This window comes from Microplitis mediator, chromosome 10 (genome assembly GCF_029852145.1).
Source record: "Microplitis mediator isolate UGA2020A chromosome 10, iyMicMedi2.1, whole genome shotgun sequence".
Lineage (NCBI taxonomy): Eukaryota > Metazoa > Arthropoda > Insecta > Hymenoptera > Braconidae > Microplitis > Microplitis mediator.
The window spans coordinates 820,404-844,628 of NC_079978.1; the positions used below are offsets into that span (position 1 = coordinate 820,404).

Sequence of the window (24,225 nt, forward strand, 5' to 3'; positions counted from 1 at the left end):
TAGCTTTACACTGTGAATACATTGCTTACTAGTAATTAAGCAAAAATTAATTACGCTCAAGGTGAAGTTTTAATAATTATACAAATTTTTAAAATTAATTCTTTTTTTCAGGATTCTTAGACATAAATGTGGCAGTAATTTGTTGAAATTTTTTTTTTAAATCATTTTAAATTATTTAAATGTGGAGTTAAAAAATTTTTCTGATTGGAGTAAAAAAAAATGTATCAGTATCATCAGTATCATATGTAAAGAAATAAATTGTACGTCAATATAAAATAATAAAAATAAAATGTTAAATACAGTAGCCAGTATTTAGTGAATGCCACTGGGCGGCGCGCAAAGTCAAAACGGCAGATGCGTGGGTGAATGGGTGGGCACTATACACCCGGTGATGATGCTTGCAACCGTAAGACCACTCGGTAGTTTTTATAGAACTGAGTTGAACAAGGACCCGACTATCCCAAGACCAAGGTATAAATAATCAAAGTCCCGTGATTTGAGCAGGACAGAGTGTGCGAGGGGATGCATAATACCCACTCGAGTGTAGCAAAAATAGTGAGATAGAGAGGATGCTAAGTGCAGAAACAACGACTACAACAACACGGTCTTATTCTTCTCTTCACTTATTCCTTCTCTTTCTCTCTTTCTCTCATTCTTTATTTAAGTTCTTCTAGCGTATTCGTAGCGTTAAACTTAATGTTGTATACAGCTCAGAGCTCACATGTCCAAGTTCTTCTTGGCTCCCTTTAGCTTCCCTTCCTCTTCCGTCTGTCAGTTCGTTGGTATACTGTGCCGAGTGAACGTGTGTGCCCGCGTATTCTCTTCTCGTTTAGCCACGCGAGACGCACTTTACTATATCATATATGTGTATATACGAATGCATGTTGTTTAGTTAAAAAATATAACTCAGCTCAAAATTTCAAATTATTTTTAAAAATAAGTCAAAGATTGCGCGCCACTTTTTTAAAAAATTCATTTTTCTCGGGACAGAATACAGTAGGGGACAAAATAATTGTCAAAAAATATTGGAGTAATTTTTTTTCGAATGTCAGCATAGTTCAAAGTACACTGTGTCAGACAGTAGTCAATAGACATGACAAGGTTGTCGGCAACTGTTGAAATAGAGTTGCCAAACTTGACAAAGTGTAAACCGAGGGGAATTTAAAGTTTTTAAATATGAATTCACACTAGAATAAATAATAAATATACTCCAAATGGTAAGTGCATACATATATATTATACTTATTCTATGCATCATATATTTAAACTCATATATATTTTCAAAAAGTTATGAAAAGTTTTTAAATTGAATCCAACTTGGAGTTGAATATTAAATAAATTTAAAAAATTATTTAACTTGACTTGAATTATTTATTTGTTTGTAATCAGTGTGGAGTTGATACTAAAGAGTTTATGTCGTTTGAGTTTGACAGATAAAGGTTTATAGTAAATTACAGATAATAAAGCGTGGCGGTTTACGCGTACGCGAGAATTTGTACGACGCAGGCTTCTTAAAAGTACACAGACGATATAAATAGACTCAACTGACAGCCGAACTTTGCCAGATGGGCTGCCAATGCACAAAGGCCTTTAAGAAAAAATAGATAAATAAGTAATTTTAATTATAATTTAAATGGAGTAAATTAAAGCCGTGATCTAATGGAGCAATTACAAAATAAACCAAGGCTACTTATTTAAAGAACAGCTCGTTTTAATAATACTGTTATACATTAGATACATGTCAGTCATATTTGTCAGCATTTATATATTATATACATTTTATTTGTATGACGGCTTAATAGTGTTTACGATGTGAAATGATTGAAACAAGACAATCATGTCGAGCAAGAAGAGAATACGGTTGTTATCGTACTCATTGTAGTGAATAAAATAAATAAAAGGGGACTGAAGACATAAATTCCCTCCTATTCTCTCTTACTAATCATCCTTTGTTGCATAAGTATCAATAAATATAATGTGCACATTTATCCTTTAATGCTCTGAGTTATTAAAAAAATTGTGCGCTTGGGCGGTAAAATAATCTTGACTTTTTTTTTTAAACTTGAGAGCGAGTAATTTTAAAAATCGCATACTGGTTAAGGATAAAATTTGATTGAGTTTAAATTTAAAATAAAAATTAATAATATGTAATCACGATTCAAGAGAAGTTACAGAGGCATGACGCGTGCGCGAATAAAGTTAATAAGGGCACGCGTTACACCGGAAGTTTGCTGTAGTGGGAGGTGTAGAAAAAAATTTATATGCAGGTGCAAAGCTGTCTCACTCTTATTCACTCCCTTTTAATTATACATATACGTGTATATTTATTTATATATATAGATTTTATTTTTTCATTTTTTTCTCACACTCTGGTTGTTTTTTTACACTCTCTCTATATCTGTGTATATATTCCTTTGGTCCTGTGTCAACTACTCCCGCACCCTTCCACTGGGGGTCCGGATGTCAGGAAATTCTTATTCTTTATTTAGTTTTTTTTTTTTTTTTTTTTTCAATTTCTCTTTTCTTCCGACGGCAGTTAGTCCCTTCATATCCGTTTGAGAATTAATAGCACGTGCTGAACATACTGTAACCATCCCTTAGCAATTTATCGATGCAGTAAAAAAATATTTTTTAAAAATCGAGTGAATAATTTTTTTATTCAATTCAAATAATATATGAACAAATAATTATTCATTACTATTAATAATTTATAGTAATTGTGCCAGATAGTGATTGTCAGCCGATTTATACTAATTTGTTTTTAGAGAGCAGCGTATTTATTTCCTCTACATGTACTCGAACGTCTTCTGCATTCACCGCTGCAACATACCGAGTCAACTGTGCACTGGAAAAATAATAATAAATATATTTATGATCATTATACTCAATTAAATATATAATATATGTATATATTTGTTCGTACATAGTGGCCGGCTTGTGTGCATGCATAGGTTTCGGCAGCAATCAATGCCACTACCAAAACTACCAACAAAAATATCTTCATGTTAAACATCTCGTATAGTAGTCGAGTAAAGCTTTTGCTACACTGTAAAAAAAATACCAGTATAAGTCCAAAATATCCTGGTGTTAAGGTTATCACACACACAGAAAAAAAAGTTCTCTTGAGTCAAGGAAATATTTTTGAAGACAAACGTTTTCGGGAACCAAGTCAAGATTTTTTTGAGCCAAGAGAATTTTTCTTAGTTAAAAAAAAATTCGTCTTGGTCGGAAAAGATTTCTACTTTGTCTGAGAAAATTTCGGTCTCCAAAAAAATTTTCTTGAATCAAAAATATTTACCTTCAGTCAATAATTTTTTTTTTCTGTGCAGAAAAAAAAAATTCTTAACTAAAGGCAAATATTCTTGATTCAAGATAATTTTTTTGAAAACCTAAATTTTCTCAAATAAAGCAGAAATCTTCTCTGACCAAGACAAATTCTCGGCTCAAAAAAATTTTGACTTGGTTCCCAAAAACGTTTGTCTCCAAAAATATTTTCTTGACTCAAGATAACTTTTTTTTCTGTGCAGTTTAAATTTAACCCCGAAAACAGCGTTGAAACATACCGCACTAAGAGACAAAAATGTATATTTTGTTTATTTAAATATAGTGCCAAGCAATTATTTTCTTTAATGAAGAATAATGATTAAAGTATTTTATTCACTTGTTTAATGCTAAAAAAATATATTTTGGAAGATCCAAAAGAGCGCACCTCAATCACTCATTTTATTGTAAGGAAAATAATTGCTTGAATTTAAATAGTTTTTCTCTCAGTGCGGTAGCAATACTGCCAAGTATCAAAAGTCGAATTGTATTTGAAGTACAAAATAAAATATAATTTTGATTCAAAATATACCCTGATAAAACAACTGAATTCAACCGAATTAAAAATTTTAATTCTGTTATATTCTGTCGAATTCTGCAAAACAGAATTCAACTGAATTGAAAATTTGAATTTGAATTGGACAGAATAAAACCGATTTAAAAATTTCAAATTCGTTTTAATTCAGTTTAATTCGGATTCAGAACCAGAAATTGGATAATTATTTTCGAATTAATCAGAATTAAACCGAATAAAATTATTTAAATTCGTTTTAATTTGGACAAATTCTGGTTTTCCTGCCAAATTAGACAGAATTCATTTTTTTCAAATTTTTTCAAAATTTAATTCTGTTAAATTCGATCGAATTCAGTTGTTTAATCAGGGTGTTTATTTACTTACATTTATTCAGAAGCTATCGATACTTTTACCAATTACTGTGGATTAACAATAACACCGGCACACAAAAAAAAATAAGTTCTCTGTACTTTTGACGGGACCGATTTATTCCCATGTATTTTGACCCGCTGAATCCGAATCCGAGGTCCGTTTAACCCGTACACCCTCAGATTTTTAGAAAACTTTAAAAAACCTCAAAAATACACAAAAATCGACCGTTTTTTAAATTTATAAATTTTTTTAACCCTAACTAAGCATGATTTTTATGTATTTCGGTCCTCTACATACTAACTTGAAGTTTATTTAAAACATTAGCCATTTAAAGTCTGAGTAAATTCCAAAAAACCCCAAAAAATTGCAAAAAAGCAAAAAAATTCTTAGTATTGTGATGAAAAAAATTTTATCGGGCTAAATAAATAATTATTTTCATGTATGCTTATCTGTCACATATAATTCTCGAACATCCATGGCTCAGACATCTCTAAAATTTTAAATAAATGGCAAAAATTCCCAAAAAATCGAAAAAAATAAAATTTGGTATAACAAAAATCATTTTTGAAATCGAAATAAATAAAAGAAATCATATTGTTCGATCTGTGATATATATATAAAAAATATTTTGGCCTAAAACATAAAAAAATTTTAATATGCTTCAAAAAATTTTTTTCATCACAACACTAAGAATTTTTTTGCTTTTTTGCAATTTTTTGGGGTTTTTTGGAATTTACTCAGACTTTAAGTGGCTAATGTTTTAAATAAACTTCAAGTTAGTATGTAGAGGACCGAAATACATAAAAATCATGCTTAGTTAGGGTTAAAAAAATTTATAAATTTAAAAAACGGTCGATTTTTGTGTATTTTTAAGGTTTTTTAAAGTTTTCTAAAAATCTGAGGGTGTACGAGTTAAACGGACCTCGGATTCGGATTCAGCGGGTCAAAATACATGGGAATAAATCGGTCCCGTCAAAAGTACAGAGAACTTATTTTTTTTTGTGTGTCGGTGTAATTTAAACGGCTATTTATACTAATTGTCCTCTTCATGCTATTGCGTTGCAGAAAATAACTAAAGATTATCATAAAGAGGTTAATTTTTTTACGATAACGTTCATTAATTTCATAAGAGATAATTATATAAAATCAATGAACATCATCATCGAAAAATGAATTTTTTTTATCAAGATTTATTTATTTTTTCATGAAATGACTCAACAACCTTGCGACTAGTAACAGGGTCACATTAAGTCGCATTAGTATTGACAATAGACCAAACTGCACATATGGGGCATATATTTGAATGATGATTCTCATATTCACATATTCATATAGTAAATATTCACTAATTCTGCGTGGTACGATTGTGGCATTGTCAAAAAGTGTATATGAACTGGAAATTAGTGAAAAATCACTAATTCATATTTGGAGAGTAGACTCAGAAAAGCTCCGTTACGAGAATAGTATCAGCCATTAAACTCCCTCGTGATTTAAAATTTTCCTCAGCGTTTATTTTGCTCATTCTCTTCTACATATACGTATATATGTATATATATTTGCGGTTGTGTACCATATACCACGGTACTTACATTCTTTAACGCACTCGGTACTGAATTCGAGGAAAAAATGCACCGTTGTCCATTTGCATGCTCGGTAACTCAAAGAATGTCGAATCTCAGTAAATAAACAAACCGCTTATCCCATACCAGTACATGCTGCAGCATGCAGACGGAATTTTCGTCCTATAAATTAACAAAAAAATCCAAACACATGGCGGTAAATATTTGAATTGAAGATAGGGTTTAAAAAATATTAAGTACACAAGTAAGTGAGTGAGTAAATAAACGAATAGAGTGTAGGATGTGAGTCTAATAGTTGTGAATGAAAAGAGAATAAATAACGGGGATGTTGGTCGGTGCCAAACGTGAATGGGCTAGATAAAAATCTAGCTGAGGGATTCGCGACACTTGTGTACCCATTCTAATTTTAATATTAACATCTATTTCAGTATATATGAATGAAATATTCAAATAGCATGTGAAATACACCTTGCATACGTGCACTCTCCTCCATGTCATTCAACTTAATTATTAAATTTTGAATCTACACGGAAAGAACCGAATTTATTGTAAATTATTAGTAAGCAAAATTTTGAAAATGAATATAAAGTGAAATTTACTACCAATAATTCGAATTTTTATGGATTTAATACAAAATAAATCACTAATTTCGATAAATTCACAATTACTGTAATAAATAAATTAATTACAAATTTTACTTTCTCATGTTTCAAATTTTGATATAAATGCTGAGCATTTTTTAATAAATTACTATCTCGGTTCAAAATTAGTAAATAAATACTAATTTCGAGTAAAAAATACTACAGTCAATAAATTTAAACCTCATTTTTTCCGTGAAAATTCGCCGCTTCATAAACTTTTAAGTTAATTAAAAATAATTTTAAAAATAATTTATTTAAGCTATAAAATATTATGCTAATTTATGTATACATTTTACAACATATATATTCAAAATTATTTTTCTTTTTTTCAGGATGTAATAGGATTCAGGTGTAATAATTTATGAATTTAAAATTAAGAGGAACTATATAAATATACCCACAATGGCACTCGGTAAGAATATGTCTATATATATATTATATGTAATTTCTATATTCTATGTAATTTAATTCTCGCCCACGTTTCAACTGAACAAATCAGTTAGTATGCATGCTCATCACGCCTAAGCGCATATAACCACCGGGCACTATGAGAAGAACCCGCTTCTGTATTTTCCCATCGATTTACTACTGTGATGTATAAGTAGAGAGTCGACACATCCAATGGTGTCTACTCACCATGGTGTCATAGTACTCGTGTATCGTCGGCGAGACACTCTTTAAACTTAACTTTTATTTATTTATTTCTTCTCTTTTCTCTCTCTCTCTCTCTCTCTCTCTCTTTATTGTAATACACATGTGCACAGATGATACCTGTCGGTATTTACGTTCTGATGACAGTCATATGCAATGCACATATTCACTATTACACTTATACATGTATATATTTATTATACCTGTCTACAATTATTGGTAAATTCAAAATACTTGGAAGTATACATTTATGCTGAGTAAGCCTTGAATTAAAAAATAAGAGAAATTAAATATAAATATTAAAGACTGAGTAAAATTTTTTTTTCATGACCTTTGTACAGATTTTTTTTTTGGCAGTCTGACAAAAATTTTCTGCTCAAATTACTTGTCGGATTACTTCTTTGAAGATCAAATTGATCAAAGTTAAAAAAGTTTTTTTTTTTTTAATAAAATTCTCTTTTACCCGACGACATACTTTTGTTCTTTATTCACTTCAACATATTTTTTTTAGATTCTCCAAAATCCTGCGCGGGATTAAATTTATTTTTACCATTATTATTTTTGACATCTTCTGGTTTAAGTAACTAAGTGTACTTTGTTGAATAAATTACACTGACAAAAAATTGTTGTGACATTTGAAAATAAATTTTTTTTAAACCCAAACTGAAGATTGTAGACAAGTGTTTATAATCTCGCAGCCACATTTCCGGTTAATTTTCATATGTGACATTACTGCTTTGTCTATTATCTCTTTGTCTAGTTTTACTCTCTCGTAGTTGTAGAGTCATAAATATATATACATATATACATTCATATATATAATAGCAATAGAGTAAGTAATTTATTGAGGTATGCCCGCGGGTGGGGAGAAAAATGCAACGTCCGGTTTATCCCCACTTTTAAATTAAATCTTGTATTCGGTCCCATGTATATCTGCGATGAGGGACCGAATATACAATTCGTGGCCCTTGGATTACAACCCACAGTTATTTTGTCGTGGCCCTTCGACCAACACAATTCGAATTCTTTATAATTTTGATCCCGTGTCTCTCCATAAAAAAACAATCTATTAATAAGTGTTCCAAAAGTGTAAACAATAAAAAATACATTAATAATAATCGTATGTCTGCAGATAATCCATCGTACTTTTCATTGCTGGGGAATTCAATATCCCCAGAAATATCAGAGGGTCCATCGGGATCAAGCGGACGAAGTTTTGTGACATTTTTCAAAAAAAGACCCAGTAGAATGGGCACCAGTACGTCAACAACGACATCAGGGACAACATGTGCGTTATTGATGGGCGATAATAATAAAAATTTACTATCAGCAGAAGAATGCCAACCGATGCTATCCCGCGCGACAGCAAATACGAACGGACCGAGAAGAAGTTTCCGGAGTCTCTTCAGATCATTGAGCGCAAACACAGACAACGAAAAAACACTTCAGATTCTCAAGGGTGACCCAAGACCTGCAGACGTGGCACCACCCTCGCCGTATCTGCCCCACAGGTCACACTCCCATTCAGATCACGACCGTAAAAACCGTCCGAGTAGACGGAGAACGCTAAAGTCTGCCAGCGAGCTCTTGTCTAACGATATGATTTTTTGTGGGCTCCCTGGTGAAGACCCTGCTAATAACAGCGTCAGAAGTAATGCTAATGGAAGTTGTAATCGTGATCCTCGGCACTATAGGGACAATGATGAAGACGATGATACCGATGGCGGTGAAGTTTTTTTGGGTATAAATGACGCGAGGTATTATAATTTATCGGCAACTTTGCCGGCACCTGGTTCATCTGGGAATAGAAGACACTCCATTGGTTGTAGCAGTAATTTTGTTAGTGAAGAACAGAATTTAATCACCCGAAGAGGGGCCGTTATACAGACTGAAGGCTTTATCAGAGAACCTGACACAATAGCACCGCCTATTCCTGTCGATCAAGTCGATTGCGGGAAACAATCGAAAAGTGTAAAGTGTAAAAAACATAAAAGCAAAGGTTAGTGATACATTTTATATTTAAAACAACAATAATAGTACAGTAGAACCTCGATAAGTTAAAATTCAAGGGAAACGTAAAAAAATTTGAGTTATCGAGTTTTTTACTTATCGAGAGTTTAAGTTAGAGAGGTTATTAAAGTAAAATTTTTAACTTAACGAGGTTTATTGATTGGAAACTTGAGTGTGAAAAAGATACATATAATTCAATAGAAATGATAGATTTTTATTTATTTATACATATATATTTACTCTTATATGAAAATTCCTACTGAGTAAAGGTCCTCCCCCTCCCCTTTATCCTTTATTTCCCTAGTTCCCGATTAATTGAAAAACTAAAGTGAAAATCAATTAAGCTTTTGGCGAAACCTTTTGTTTGCATACATACTTAATACGATGACTCAATGATATTACTTTAAGTTATGGAGGTCACCAAAATATTATTTTAAGTTATCGAGGGCAATGCTCAAAATAATTGTTTGAGTTATCGAGGTTTTGTACTTTAAGTAATAGAGGTTTTAAGCTGTGAAGGGAAGGGAATCAAAAAAATTTTTAAGTTACAGAGGTTTTGAACTTATCGAGGTTTGAGTTATCGAGGTTCTACTGTATCTCATTTTCTCTCTAAATAAGTGATTATCCACGAATTCCAAGTGCAAATCGAACCACTTATGCCAAAAAATGGTTCGCGATTGGCACTCTGAATTAGTGAATATTCACTTATTTCACTTATTCATGTTTAGAGAGTTTATAATTAAAACTCCTCTTTAAAACTGTTTCCCAACTAATTTAAAAAATTTGTCTCATTTGTCAAGACCACTCGTAACATTTCAACGAAGCATCTCTAACACGTTAATTTGGTGTTTTTAAAATATTCTTTGAACAAATTTTCCTGTCAACTGTAATGACTAAACAGATGAGTATCGTCATCAGTCTACTTGGACTTGATTATAGTTTGAGTCGGTGTTAAATTCAATAATAGCCTTTATGGTACAAAGGATCGTCCCACATCGTCACACGCACACGGGCTGGCACACTTATTGCGACCTAGTCCACTGTATTGTACGAGGTACAGTAGAGTATAAACTCTGTGCGGCATCAGTCTAATATAGCCATAATAGATACAGAAGATAGTCACTGAGAAACGTCTCTTTGTAGTTTAGTCCTGAAAGCTTCCCATGATTTCGGAAGCTGCTCTTCAATGACTTGGTACCCGCATTGATCTAATTGTTATCAAGGATCCTTTTCATCAGTAGTAGCTCTACTCGAATCAGAAATCACTCAACTAAATGTTATAAATCAAATTACATTCAATTTGCCTCTATACAGCTCAATTATATATATATATATATTAAAGTCGATATAAATTACGAGCAACGGGATTAGAGATCTTGATATTTGTAAAGCCGTGAAAAATATTATTTAATATAAAACCTTTTGTCGAGGTGCTGACATAAAATTAAACAGATAATTTATACATCTGTAGTGTATTGAAGATTATCTTCTCCCGGCAACGGAAGTCGCGTAGTTAATATTCACAAAATGTTATATACTACTCTCAGCCTCGATTGAATCTATCACCCACCTCTTTTTCCTCTTGTTCCCCCGTTTTAAAAAATATAAATGCATTAATTTTATTCTATAACTCAACTCAACTCGATAGATAAACGCTAGTACTCTTTGAATATTAAATAGAGTCAATAGCTGACCGTTAGTTTTGAAAAATTTCTGCATCAAATTAATTCAAACGTCGCTTCAGATTTAGCGATTAAAATTTATATATATATGTTATTACGAATTATTTTTTTGCGCTTAAAATAACAACGGAATTTAATTTTAGTGCGAAAATAATTGTTTATTATAGTGGAAGTCTTGCCCGTGGGTTTGAAAGATTTAAAATGAAATTGTTTAAAATTCCTGCTAAAAGTCATAACGGAAGCTGTGCAGGTTCTGGTTATACACATCCAGTAACACGTGCGTATGTAACGTTCTATGGACTTTATAAACCCTGACACTTCCGTTTTGTACGCAGGCACAAGTTTAAAGGGTAAAAAAAATATATATATTTATATACATTTACTATCGCCAGAAAATTATAAATATTTACATTTACTTCATTGCACTGAAAGAAAAAATAATATTTAGAAGTATCGTTCAAAGTAGGGGAGACCGGGGCACGACGAATTTCTTTAAAAATTTTTCATCACAAAATTTCGATGAATTTGTTCGAGATCAAAAAAACGTTAACCTGATGGTCAAAAGCTGAAAAAAAATTAGCGGCTTAAAGGGGCCATCATGCCCCAGTCTTTCCGATGCTAATTTATTTCAAAAAAAAAATTTCTTTAATTTTTGACTTAAAAAAATTTTGCCTTTACAAAAAAAAATGTTTCTTAGTTTAAAAAAAAATTGAATATATTTCTAATATATTAAAAAATAAAAACATTGATTGTATATTTATATAAATTAATATTCAAACAATATTGAAACTGTTATGAAATGCATATCCTTAGATGGAAGTACGCAACGCATGAAAGAAACTTCCGGTGGTTAATCGGATCGCTTGGGCTCTATTGTCGACGTGACTCGTGTTGTAACAATGATAACGAGAATTATGGATGTGCCAGTTTATTATGCCATAAGGCAATAACAATTTAACACATTACTACATCCATTATGATGCTCGAAAAAGCTCTTAATCATTCATCTCAAATTCTCCAGAACCCGTCAGTCCGCTTACGAAAATTGAAAATCTTACAATATTTAAAAAAAAATGAAAACAATTTAAGCTGGAGGAGAAACACGTGTAAAGCTTCCTGATAGAAAGGTAATTTCCGGTCACATCTTTCAAGAGTTAAAGGAAGTCTCCTCTACGGAATCTTTAATCTTCATATATCAATACTCAATACAGTATAATATATAAATATATAAATACAATATATTACTTTTTTATACAAGACAGCCAATGATTATTACTATGTACAACTAGACTTGTGTAATAACATAAAAGACAGTTCTATTTTATAATAATAACCACTAGTACTATACAGTTAAGAGAACTATCGCGTGATATCCGGAGATTAAACGAGAATGTGCGTGTGATATCTGACACGTGAATTAGAAAAGTTTTACATGATAGACACGAGCCCACATATTTATATATATACATACATAAGATAGGCTAATACTCTTCCTTATTATCATAAAACTAAAACTCTGAAGAGAATAATCTGACTGAAAGTTATCACTTGACACTTCGACTTCATCTTCAGCTTTGACTTCGGCTTCGGCTTTCGCTTCTATTTGCAAATAAATATAACTAAGTGTAGTAATAGTAATAAGCTTTGATAGCTCAATCCACGATGTCCGGCACCGGAGATAGGTCGGCGAACCGGAAGCAAACTCTCCGTCACTTACATATATATGTATATATAACAATCCATCAATCATTCATTTTTAGATAAAGTATTAAACGTTTTATTTTTCAATATTTTCATCAAAATAATATTTATCTACTTAGACTGATTCAAATTTCGACTTTAATTAAAAGATCGTAATTCTGATAATACTGATATTTAGTATTCATTAATTATTAATTATTGCAGCGGAAAAGGAAATAAATAATTTCATTCCGTAGAATATTAATTTGAAAATTTATCTTTCTAATATTAATTATGATATTTCGGTGCAACAGACGTTACCCGAGACGTTGACACACCCTTGACTAAATCAGCTTTTTTTATAAGCTTTCTCATTATTTTAGTCCCGACGATGTCTTATATATTCAACGATTACTTTTTTTCATCCCATCACGTTACGTTCTCTGTTTTATTTTTTTCTCTCTTTCTCAACATTAATAACTTCTCACTATATATATATTTAAATACATAAAATATATGCATACACAACGATCGTTGCACTCTGCAAATCGCTCCTCGTACATTAACAGTAATGGCTAAAATTCATGTCCCCATTTTACTTTTTTATTTTCAATACTAAAATCTCAGCCACTCAGACAAATTCACTTTTTTTTTAAGAACACGTGTTTGTCATTCGACATTTACATCTCTAATTGTTGGCATTGTCACAAAAGTTTACGGTACAGAGAAATAAGAAGGGTAATCCCCGAGGAGATATATCTTTATTTTCCATTGTTTTTATTTTTCATTATTATTATGCTCATCCGCTCATAATATTTTTATACTCCCTCTATCTTACGAGGATTTATTTTTTTATTATTCGTCAGACGTTGATAAACACCACCCACGTACTAGCATACACTGTACTGTAAATATATATATATATCATAACCGTATTTATGCTAGAAAAGTAGTATTACTTAATCTATATAATATATGAGTGCATAGTACTCATACTTTTAAAGGGGATGTACTGAGATCTCTCGACCTACCAAACTAAAACGAGATTAACTTGTGATAAGCTGATAAGCTGTGGCGACAACAAATCGATAACTATACAACAAATACATATTTATTATTTAGAAAATAAATACACAACATATTTTTTAATAAAGGAAATTTTTACTCTGATTAAAAAAAAACTATGAATTTTATTTAAATTATTTTAGGGGAGGGTGGGGCAAAGTGGGCCCCGTAAGCTAGAAATGGGATTACCTTTACTTTTTTTTACTCGTTACACTACTTTATAGGCCCTTGTTTGTTATTTAACATTGATAAGCTGTGTCCATTAAAATTGAAAAATCGAAAATTAGGGGCAAAGTGGGCCCCCATCTAAAAAAATTGTGTGAGACAAATTTATTGCTCGTTTTACTTTTTTTAAATTCTTCACTTTGAAAATGTTATGAATAAGCTGTGTTCATAATAAATTACGAATTTTAAAATATGGGGCAAAGTGGGCAAAAATGGGTAAGCCATAAATAAACTAATAAGTAATAAATGAATAGTCGTAAAAAAGTGAAGGTGACTTATTATGAGCCTCGTTCATAAAAAATTTCAGAGTGCTCACTTTGCTCTCAAATTTTAGGCGGGCCCACTTTGCGCAAAAATTTTTGTGGCTTTCCAAATTTTAGGGGGGCCTATTTTGCCCCAAGGGGCCCACTTTGCCCCACCCTCCCCTACTCATATTAAGAAGTCTTAATTAATTATGATACTGAAGTTAGCCGACGACCAATAATTTTTGGATTTTTTTTTAAACAATAAATTATTAAAAAAAAAAATATTTAAAAAAATTGCACCTATAGTTTATTAAATTTTCTACATGTGCATATTTTTATATTTATTTTTTTTAAAAATTAAGTCGTTGAAATAAAAATTCGAAAATTTTTAACTGTCTGCTAACTTCAGGATCATAATTAATTTTATTTATTGCTTAAATTAAATTGATTAGCGATTGCCAATTAACCGAGTTTCGAAACAATTATACTAATTTTTTTTTATATTTAGAAATTTGAATATAAGAAAGAAATGTAATTTAAACTTTTAATATATTAAGCTAGACTTTATTTTTATAACTCGCGCTTTTCTTCAGGCTGGTAAAAAAAATTTACGGAATTTTATTTTTAAAATTAAATCACTCGTCAATGTATAATGATTCACACTGAGTATTTGGTTGGATAGAGATGAGGAACGCGTTCATATATGTATATATATCTATACGAAATACATATTCATATATATATTTATTACATCTTATAAATTATCACTTATGAGTATTCAACCAAGTGTAAGCACTAGACAAAAAAATTTAATGAAATCAGAGCAGATTGAGCGTGGAGTCAAGCACCAGAAGTTAATATGCCTTTTTATTTGCCGCTCATATTTAGCTACGTCGAGTAAATTATATTTATAGAAATCCCAGATATTAATCGCGCCAGCACATGCCTACTCACTTTACAAAGAAAATTACAACAACAAAAAAATTATAATCAAATCGAATGAATTTTTATACCGACTGTCTAATTGCTCGCCAGCTTTAATTAATTATCTGTTGATACATACAATAGATTGATATTGAAATAAGTATATTTTATTGTGTATTATGTTCAATATTAGTCCATTAGTAATTTGTAGACGACATTAAATGATTCACTGACTCACGACCCGTTTAATTCTCTAATTGAACCTCGTCAATTTTAGCGTTAAGCCAAAAGGGACAGTATATACCAGCCAGAAAACATCACTAGTGTAACATACTATTGACCCTTGTACCCCCCTTCGTAAAATAACCAACCACAAATAATAAATAATCTAAAACAAACCAGCCAAAGATCTAAGTAAAGATTTTTTTACAAACGAATGTATATTTTTGTTGAATACATTAACCTTGTGTAAAAGTTAATTTAATTTCAAAAATTTTATTTTGCTTACATTATCTTAGCAGTGAACCGTATCATCAAACGCTGAGCCGTCAACGGAAATACGAGATGCTTGAGCATGATCCGAAATTTCTAAGACGTTTGTTCCCTTTATTACATACACAACACATACGTTTGTATGGTTATGTATACAGATAAACATATAATAATAATAATAAAGACAGGAAGCTGGTCCAATGCCACCGTGGTTAGCGAGTTAGCATTTGGCTAAATTTTAGGGGGATTTAGACGCAGTCAATGGACTTCTTGTACTCTAACCCATTAACTCTCTCTCTCGCTCTTAAACTTTTAAATAAAAATATTTAATATATTCATTCATATTTCTTTACTAATTATTTTTTTACGGCCCAAAGTTTCATATCTCCATAAAAAGAGAAAAGAAAAAAAAAGTTTTAGATAACTTTTTTTTCAAGGGTAAACAAATACGGCTTAGATATTACGTATTTGCAGAGGCTTTCGCGGTATCGGATAGAAAAAATTTCTATTTAAATATTTTATCTACAGATATAGATTGTTCAGTGTCTTATTTATTTTCAGCCGAGCTATTTTTGTTGAATCATATTTTTCTAAAACTGTCATATCATGTCATCTGTATCTTAATCATGACTTTAGAAGTACGATACGAAGACTGTGACTGTGACAAAAGTAAAAAGTATTGACCCGAAAAAGTTTTTACGTTTTAAAAGATTCTAGGAAACTCTCTGACCGACAAAATGATCTATTGCGCAGATTGAGAGTGCGCACGCAACCCGGCGCGCTTATTTGCTCCCGCCCTTCCTCGACCCTTTTCATTCCTCGTGTTTTCAGAGGATTTATGTTTCATTCCGCGTGTAACATTCTCTTCGTATAGTCTACTGACCCACCGAAATAACACACAATAAAAAATAATTTAAAATTTTTATTTATATTTACATTTACCGAAAAAGGAAAACGAACAAACACTTGATGAATATCAATTGAGTTTAAATTTTTAATTGTGAAGTTTTTTTACTTTAAACAAACTTAATCAGTGGCATTCTCATTGTTTATCAAAAACAATAAGAATAGATGTGTTGCAAAAATAAAACAAAGTTAAAAATAAATAATTAAATTGATGAGTTAATGAATCGACGAGACGTTAATGAGTGATATGATTGTAAGAGAGAAAGCAACAGTTGTGTTGGTAACGTTAATTGCCTCGTTTCGTTTAAATTGAAGAGATGCAAGACGTTTGCAGAAGCTCTTTTACATTAGCTCTTTAGCTCGGCTCTTAGCTCATTGACGTTCGGAGAAACTTGAGAAAGGGAGTGAGATATATATACATATATATATATATATATGATAATAGTACACTAGTCATCAGCAACAGTAACAGTACTACAACAGTGCTCGTAATAAATCTTCAAGTACAGCCTCATCCTAACGTACAATATAATATATATACATATATATTTGCTGTGTTGTCATTGTGTCTCGTGTTATCGCGAGAAAATGCGAATCAGAGATGAAAACCGATATGCCGAGCGAAGCATCGCATACTTTGGTAAATAATTTCATTTTTATTTGAATTAAAAAATACTATGGCGGTAAAATTTGAATTTAAAAAATATTAAGATAATTATTAATATCGCGTGTACATACTTGTCATAAGATTATTTTTAAATTCTAATCATGTGTCGCAGACAACTCAATTAATTATTATGGACATCGCCCAATTCGTGGTATAGCCGGTCTTCTGTCTCGACAAATAAAAAAAACAATTCAGTATACAATACAATACAATACAATACAATAGAGTACGTCACGATTTGACGGTTTAGTAGCAGACGGGATTTCATCGAGCACTCAAACACTTGATCGACAGTTTGGAATTCGCATCCGGAGCTAGCACTTTTAATTTTCCGCTAGAAATATTTTTCCCTAACAATTTTTATACTGTGGTTTTTTTATCTCTCCCGTCAGTTATTAAAAATATAAATAAAAATATATTTATTAAATCGAAAACTAAAATGATCTCATCTACGGAAAGTATACCAACAAGTTTTAAATGTGAAACTCCGCGATCCCGAAGACGACGAAGGCCGGACTTCCTTGATCTGTCTGGCCTAGTGACACGTGAGTGATTAATTTCTTCTCCTCATTCACAATAAATCTATATACGGAGAAAACCGATTGATAAATAAAAATAAAACTCTTTCATTATTAAACGCCCGTATCCATATAGAAAAATTTTTCTTCGATAAAGTATTTTTTAAAACTCATCAATTACGTAAACATTAATAATAATAATAAAATAATTTCATTCATAAGACGTCAGAAAGATCGGCAACTCTTGTATTTCATATTTTTTCCCCTCATTACAATGAATCTTTTGTTAATGTTATCGATATCTCAATCCCAGTGCTCTAGACTTAACTCGAGAGTATCCATCCAAGTGATCCAACTTTTATTATACATATAAATACATATATGATAGTGATATATGCTATGTACAGTGTGAAAGCCACAGTACAGGAGAAATGCATTCACTCATGAAATGTATACATAAGTATATAACATAAAGGGGGATAGAAGAACGTCCACCTCTCCCATATACACCAAAAATAACAATATTTTTTTTATTCTCAATGCTTGTTAAGAAACGAGTAAATAAACCCATCTGCTCATGAGCGATATGAATGACAAGAAAAGCAAAGAGTCTGCAGTAGGCTGCTCACTGAATTTTTGACCTGTCATATTTTTAAAATTGACAATTGATCGAATAAATAAACTAATATAAGCAAACATTATTCCAGCATTCTACTATAACATATATATAAATATATAAATATTGCTCTGAGCAAACACGTTTCAATTATCATACGAGTTAAATGACCCGCGTGTATCTACACTGGGGAGTGGCACATCCGTTGGGAATTTTATTTCACCCTCATACACGACACAGTATTGAAAAAAATTAATCACCCATTAGCAGATAATTTATTATTTTTTTCATTAATAAAAATGAAATCTTGCCTCATTGTACCTCATTAATGATAAGAGATCTCCCGAGTGCTCTGTGTAATTAATCTATGTAGCATTTATATTTTTAAATACCATATTATTTAAGTAATTTATTAGATTGACGTGTCTCATTAACAAGCCAAACAATTAGCGGATTTTAATTAAAATAAAAATACTTAGTATTTTTTTAAATTTTATTTTCCGGAGGTGAATTTAAAAAATTATTTAATTGCAGGCTCGCGAAGCAGAAGTGGTGGGACTAAAATTGAGGGTACTAACGCAAGTCTCATGGAAGAAAGAGAAGATGTTGTGTTCATTTCCAGTAAAGACAGTCAAGCATCCGCACTCTGGGTCAACTACCTCACTGCCTGCTTTGAGCAAATCAGCAGACAGCAGGGACGCCCGCCTTTCAAGTTAGTTTTATCTTACAAATGTACAATCATCCCCTTAAACACTCTTATTTATTTTAAAAGGCCGTATTTAAACAAACAATTCCAACATAATTGTCTTTGATACTCAATACTATTTTTTTTTCCTCACCGATACTGCCAACAATTTTATTTATCTGGGGTCCGGATTTATTTTAGGGTGAGACACGTGGCGATTGAAGACGCAACGGCTATTTCATCAACGGTCCATGAAAAAATATCGAAAGCACGGTTACAAATAATCGTCGTGTGTCCCATTTTACTGGAAAGAGCCTCAAATAAACCGGAGCAGGCATCGACTTTAGCCAAACAATTGGCACCCGAGCGTGTATTAGCAATGATGCTGGGTGTCCACGACGGACATTTGACTGAAAGCCAAAAGACTGCCCTCATTACTTACTCACAATGGCGAAAATTTTTCGTTAAGGATCAGGATGAGACATTTGTCGGCGAATTTTTAGGCGCAGCAGTCTCTATTTTGGGATCCGCGCCATCGGCCGCTTTGAAGAGTGACAAAACGACCTTCTCCATTCATCCAAAAAAAGTTAAAATGGTACGGACAGTTTACTACAATAATCTCGAGTAATTTATGCCTCTTTAAATTATTTATAAACGTAAACACAATTTGTTTTATAGGGACAAAGTAGAGTGCTGGCTATTTTGAATGATCCTCTGAGACCAGAAGACTCTTTCAATGTCATCGTGGATCGCTGCGGCGAGGGTACAGAAATAACTCAAGTGAAAAAACGTAATCCGTATACTCTACAGTTTTCCATACCAGAGAGATGTCTGGAAGTGTCGATGCTTGTCGGTGTGAGGGTAATCGTTAATGGAATGCCTCAGGGAGTACGTCAAGTCAAGTGCGAAAGCAGACTCAGAGAGTTGGATCAAATTCTACGGGCGCACGATAATCCTTTGGAGTTTATGTGCCAGGTAACTTTGATTACTTAATCATCTTTAACTTCATTAAACCACACGCTCCTGATAATTAATTTCAATTAAATAATTAATTTACAGACATTTGGATTTGGCTCAGGAGACAGAGAGCAACTTGACAACTGGATGGTTCATGCATTCCAAAAAAATGTCCCACCGCGTTTCAATCTTTTGGCAACGCCCAGTGGTTCTGCGCCGTTACAAAAAAATACTATAAGTGAGTATAATTTTAAATTACCGATTTTTATTTAAAATTTTTTTAGCCAAGTGATTTATAGAAGCTAAAGGTTCGTTTTTTTTTTAGGCCAAGAAGAATATCCGACATTACTACATTTCGCCGCACGTTTTGGTCTAGAAAAACTTGCCTGGCAATTGCTTGATTGCCCTGGCGGCGAAATCGCATGTGACTTGAAAAACGTATCCGAACTAACGCCAGCGGAGCTCGCTGAGCAAGCCGGGCATACTAAATTAGCCCATCAGCTTCGTGGTTACATGGTACTTAGAAAAATATTATTAATTAATTAGGGGAAGGGTAAGACAGGGACTTGAGGAAATACTAAATTTTCGGGGACTCAAAAACGTTAAATCTTTTTTTTAATGATATTCCAAGTGAATAGAAAAAATTTTAATTTTTTTATGGGCAAAATGGGACATCCCCTAAAAAAGACGAAAAAAAAATTTCTGGAAATTAAATAAATTTGATTAAATTAAATTTTCTTAGTAATTTACATAAGAAAGAAATTTTTTTAATAGTTTTTATCATAAATAAAAGCAATTGCTCTCCCCCCTACCCCGTTTCGCTTCACCCTCCCCTAATTAATTAATTAACTAATAAACAAATTGTTATCTTGATGGAGTTGGTTTAAAATTAAGGTTAATCTAGTAACATAATTATCAAAGCTAACAATTATTATTATTTTTATGTTGCATGTTCCGGATACTACTAATCAATACAGCAAATGAATGAGTTCACAAATATGTACAGCTATCTAAAAGTAATAAGTGAAAATACATCCGGTACTGAAGCAAGTGAGTGATTATAATTAGTGGTAGTTTGTTATTAAAGAAACAAATGAACTTTAATTACTGTTAATTAAAAATATGTATTTCAGATAATGAAAGTGCGCCAGTGCAATTAAATAGTCTGGACACAGAGCACGATAAAGAGGACTATTGTCAACCACGACCAATCAGCGAAGCTTATTTAGTGCCGCCGGCAGCTCGGCCAGTCATTACTTCAGCTTCTATTTCGTGTACGCCACCGCAACTGCCACCGCCGAATCCTACGACCTCGCCCAATCTCTGCGAGATGAATTACTCGATTGTGCCACCACCAACACCTGTACTTGGACCTTTATTTACTCCACCACCAACGTCGACATCAACACAGTCAACAGTAAACTTCGAAGCTAATGGTCTGAGTCTACCACTTCAGGGATATTTGAAAATGCATCCCGCCGGTGAGATTTATATCACGCCGGTGATAACATGCTTTAAATATATTTGTAAATAATCATTATAAATTAAATTATTTTTATTTCATTTATTTCAGGCCCTAAATTAACTAGCGCACCGATCACTGCACCGCTGATGGCATTGAAGCCAACAATGTCGCAGTCATTACGCAAAGATTTTCCGATAAGTCGCGAAGACTTTATGAACTCTCACTTGCCTAATTTGGGAGGAAGCTTAAATCGATCAACATCGTATCCTGGAACTAAATCTCGAGAGCCATCTGGACCTCAAGATGAACTTCTTGAGATAATAAATGACTTTAAAAATAACGTATTTACTATTTCTGAGGTTGAGAGGCTTGTGGAGAACTGGCGAAACCGCAATGACGTCCAGCAGAGCTTCAAGGATAAACAGAGACAGTTGGCTTCGATGCGAGACGAGTATGAGAGGATACAGAAAAAGATGAAAGACGAGATGAAAGCTCCGACACCCTTTGATAGGTTTAAAAAACTTTTTACAAAGAGTAAAAAAGATTCCAAGGAGTCCTCTAGTGCCAGTAGCCAGGATGACGATACTGCATCGACACACAGCAAGACCGATAATAAATCTAATGGAACTCTCAGTGACCGTCGGCCTATCAGCAGCCTCAGTCTACACAGCGTCTCTAGCTCTTCCTCTTCCGGACGAATGAGTGTTATCAGTGGGTGTAGTGGAACTAGTCTAGGTGACAGCGGAACTCATTCCGACACAGAAGACCGCCGCGTATGTATTGCAAATTAGTTAATTTGATAATTTTATTCATAATTTATTCATTTATTCATTCATTTTTAGCTCAGAAATTCAAGAGAAGACAAAGGCGGTATGATGACATACGAAATTCCACCAGCACCTAAACCATTCACTGGTAGATATTCACCACTACGTTACACTCCGTCACCAAGATCATCAACAAATTGCATCGATGAACATCGAAGACATCCTACACCATCTAACGAGTATTACATCGCGTTCCCAGTGTCAGGTCTACCGATTCATTGTAAGTTACTATTTTTTAAATTTCCTAATATTAAGTATTAAATGTATTTTATTCTGTCTGTCCAGCTTTTAATGCAGATGGATCAGCCGTCGAACCAAAAACGCCCAGTTCACCGTGCGACCACTCATTCAGCCCATCAATGAGTATCCCCGAAGAGCAATCGCACGGCGAATTAAATGAAAATAACGAGTGTCAAAAAGAAATAAAAGATATAAATCAACTATCGATACCATCACCGCCACCATCTCCACCCACGCACATACCGCTCGATTACATAAACATCACACCGACTGTAAATTCAAATGATCTCCAAAACGTCCTCGTAAACAGTGACGTTAACAATTCCTGTGATAATAAAAAAACCAACGTTAACTCTGATGTTGAGGCATCAGAAGTTAGTGGTGAGGTTCTTAACAAGGTAATAAATAGTAAAGATCACAAAAATCCAGAAGACGAGACCGTAAATCATCAAGACACTCATATACAGTCAAATCACGTTGAAAGTTTACCCTTGGACATCGATGTTGTCGATGCACCCGTACTGCACGATTACATGAATATTCAACCGTGTGATCAAGACCCAAGAGTCGTCGGCGTTATCCCGAAAAAGCCACCGGCGCCTCCAGTTCCACCTCGAGGTACAAAATAAACATGTTTATTTTTTCACAGGAAATGGATCCAACATTTTTTTTCCATATTTACCAACCACTTTTAATACTTTTTATCATTTTAAACTCTCCTTCACTCCACCTTGCTTTATACTATTCTTGTTATAAAGCGGGACTTCTACACAATGGAAATATTTATTTTCAATACCAAGAAAAAATGCACATTTTTTAAAAGATGATTTACACAAGACTCAAACTATTAAACTTTTTAAATATTTAAACAAACAATGAACGTCACTTAAAACAGATGTACTGCAGACAATTGATTGCATTTACATACTCGTTTTTTAAACGGGGATTTTCTACTTATTCATGACCTTCGTAGTTCATGGAACTGACCGTCTTAAACTGACGTCACTTTTTTTAATTATTTATTTTTCTATAATTAGTTTACGAACCCAAGGACAAATATATGTATACATATATATTTTTTTCATATAAATAAATAAATATTAATGACAATAACAATTTTTTTGTTGCAGCTCCATCTAAAAAATAGACGTGCCTTCAAATTAGTCAATTAATCCGGCATTTAATTAACACGCAATAATTGTTATTATATTATACCAAATATATATATGACCAATAGATAAAAATGATAATTTACAAGCCAAAATATATAAAATCAAATTATGTTAAATGTTATTAACTTTATTAATATTTTATATCCAATATATATATAGATATATTTAAATATAAGCTATTAGATTTTAAAAATGTTAAGTATTTTATGGGATTTCATTTAACAAGACTGTTATTTCTGATTGAAAAAAATATTTACGGAATTAATCGAAGATCGAGGTCACTACAGCAATTGACAGCAATTTTTTACGTCTAATATCTTTATACTTTTTTTACTATATATTTATCTATATTAATTCCTGTAGCATATATATATCAAATTGTTTAAATAGTAAATCAATGTGAATTTTTTTTATACGACGGTATCATAATAACTTTTAATAATTATATCCTCGTATTTGTAATTTTTTAAACGCATGAGCAAACGTGTACGTATTTATTGTATACAAAATAAACTAATTAACTGTACTCATAATTATTCAATGTTTTATTTAAATTTTCCTAAATTAGACGAGTATTTATAATTAATAGAGTTTAAGTTACGCAACGAAAATATAAAATTAATTGGACGTAATGAGCATGAGAAAAATGTTGACCGCAACTTCCGTGAATGTTTTGAGTGTTGATAAAATTTAAGGCCTTCAATTAAAAATATAATTGAGGGTAAATAAAAAATGAGATTCTGGGTTTCCGATTAAAATTTATTAGCCTT

The 24,225-nt window shown here is 32.2% G+C and overlaps 1 protein-coding gene across 4 annotated transcripts; it reads left to right on the forward strand.

The window, feature by feature from the left end:
- Positions 1 to 266: 266 nt before the first annotated feature.
- LOC130676180 (phosphoinositide 3-kinase adapter protein 1) lies at positions 267 to 23,981 on the forward strand. Of its 4 annotated transcripts, none has more exons than XM_057482217.1 (14): positions 267 to 1,217; positions 6,761 to 6,840; positions 8,212 to 9,078; positions 18,644 to 18,821; positions 18,996 to 19,389; positions 19,473 to 19,769; positions 19,854 to 19,989; positions 20,077 to 20,267; positions 20,729 to 20,801; positions 20,885 to 21,232; positions 21,325 to 21,989; positions 22,059 to 22,263; positions 22,329 to 22,901; positions 23,414 to 23,981. In XM_057482217.1, the coding sequence occupies exons 2-14, from the start codon at positions 6,831 to 6,833 to the stop codon at positions 23,428 to 23,430; spliced, it is 3,954 nt and encodes a 1,317-aa protein (XP_057338200.1). In that variant the 5' UTR covers positions 267 to 1,217; positions 6,761 to 6,830; the 3' UTR covers positions 23,431 to 23,981. The 4 variants fall into 4 exon arrangements, with proteins under 4 accessions (XP_057338200.1, XP_057338201.1, XP_057338203.1 ...); XM_057482218.1 differs by having other exon boundaries at positions 20,885 to 21,187; XM_057482220.1 differs by lacking the exons at positions 267 to 1,217; positions 6,761 to 6,840; positions 8,212 to 9,078 and adding an exon at positions 16,249 to 16,948.
- Positions 23,982 to 24,225: the final 244 nt, after the last annotated feature.

Bases quoted from the DNA above. Each gene is read 5' to 3' on its own strand.
- LOC130676180 (XM_057482217.1), top strand. The intron at 18,822-18,995 runs GTTAGTTTTATC...GATTTATTTTAG, and splicing joins CAGGGACGCCCGCCTTTCAA to GGTGAGACACGTGGCGATTG. The intron at 21,990-22,058 runs GTATGTATTGCA...ATTCATTTTTAG, and splicing joins CCGACACAGAAGACCGCCGC to CTCAGAAATTCAAGAGAAGA.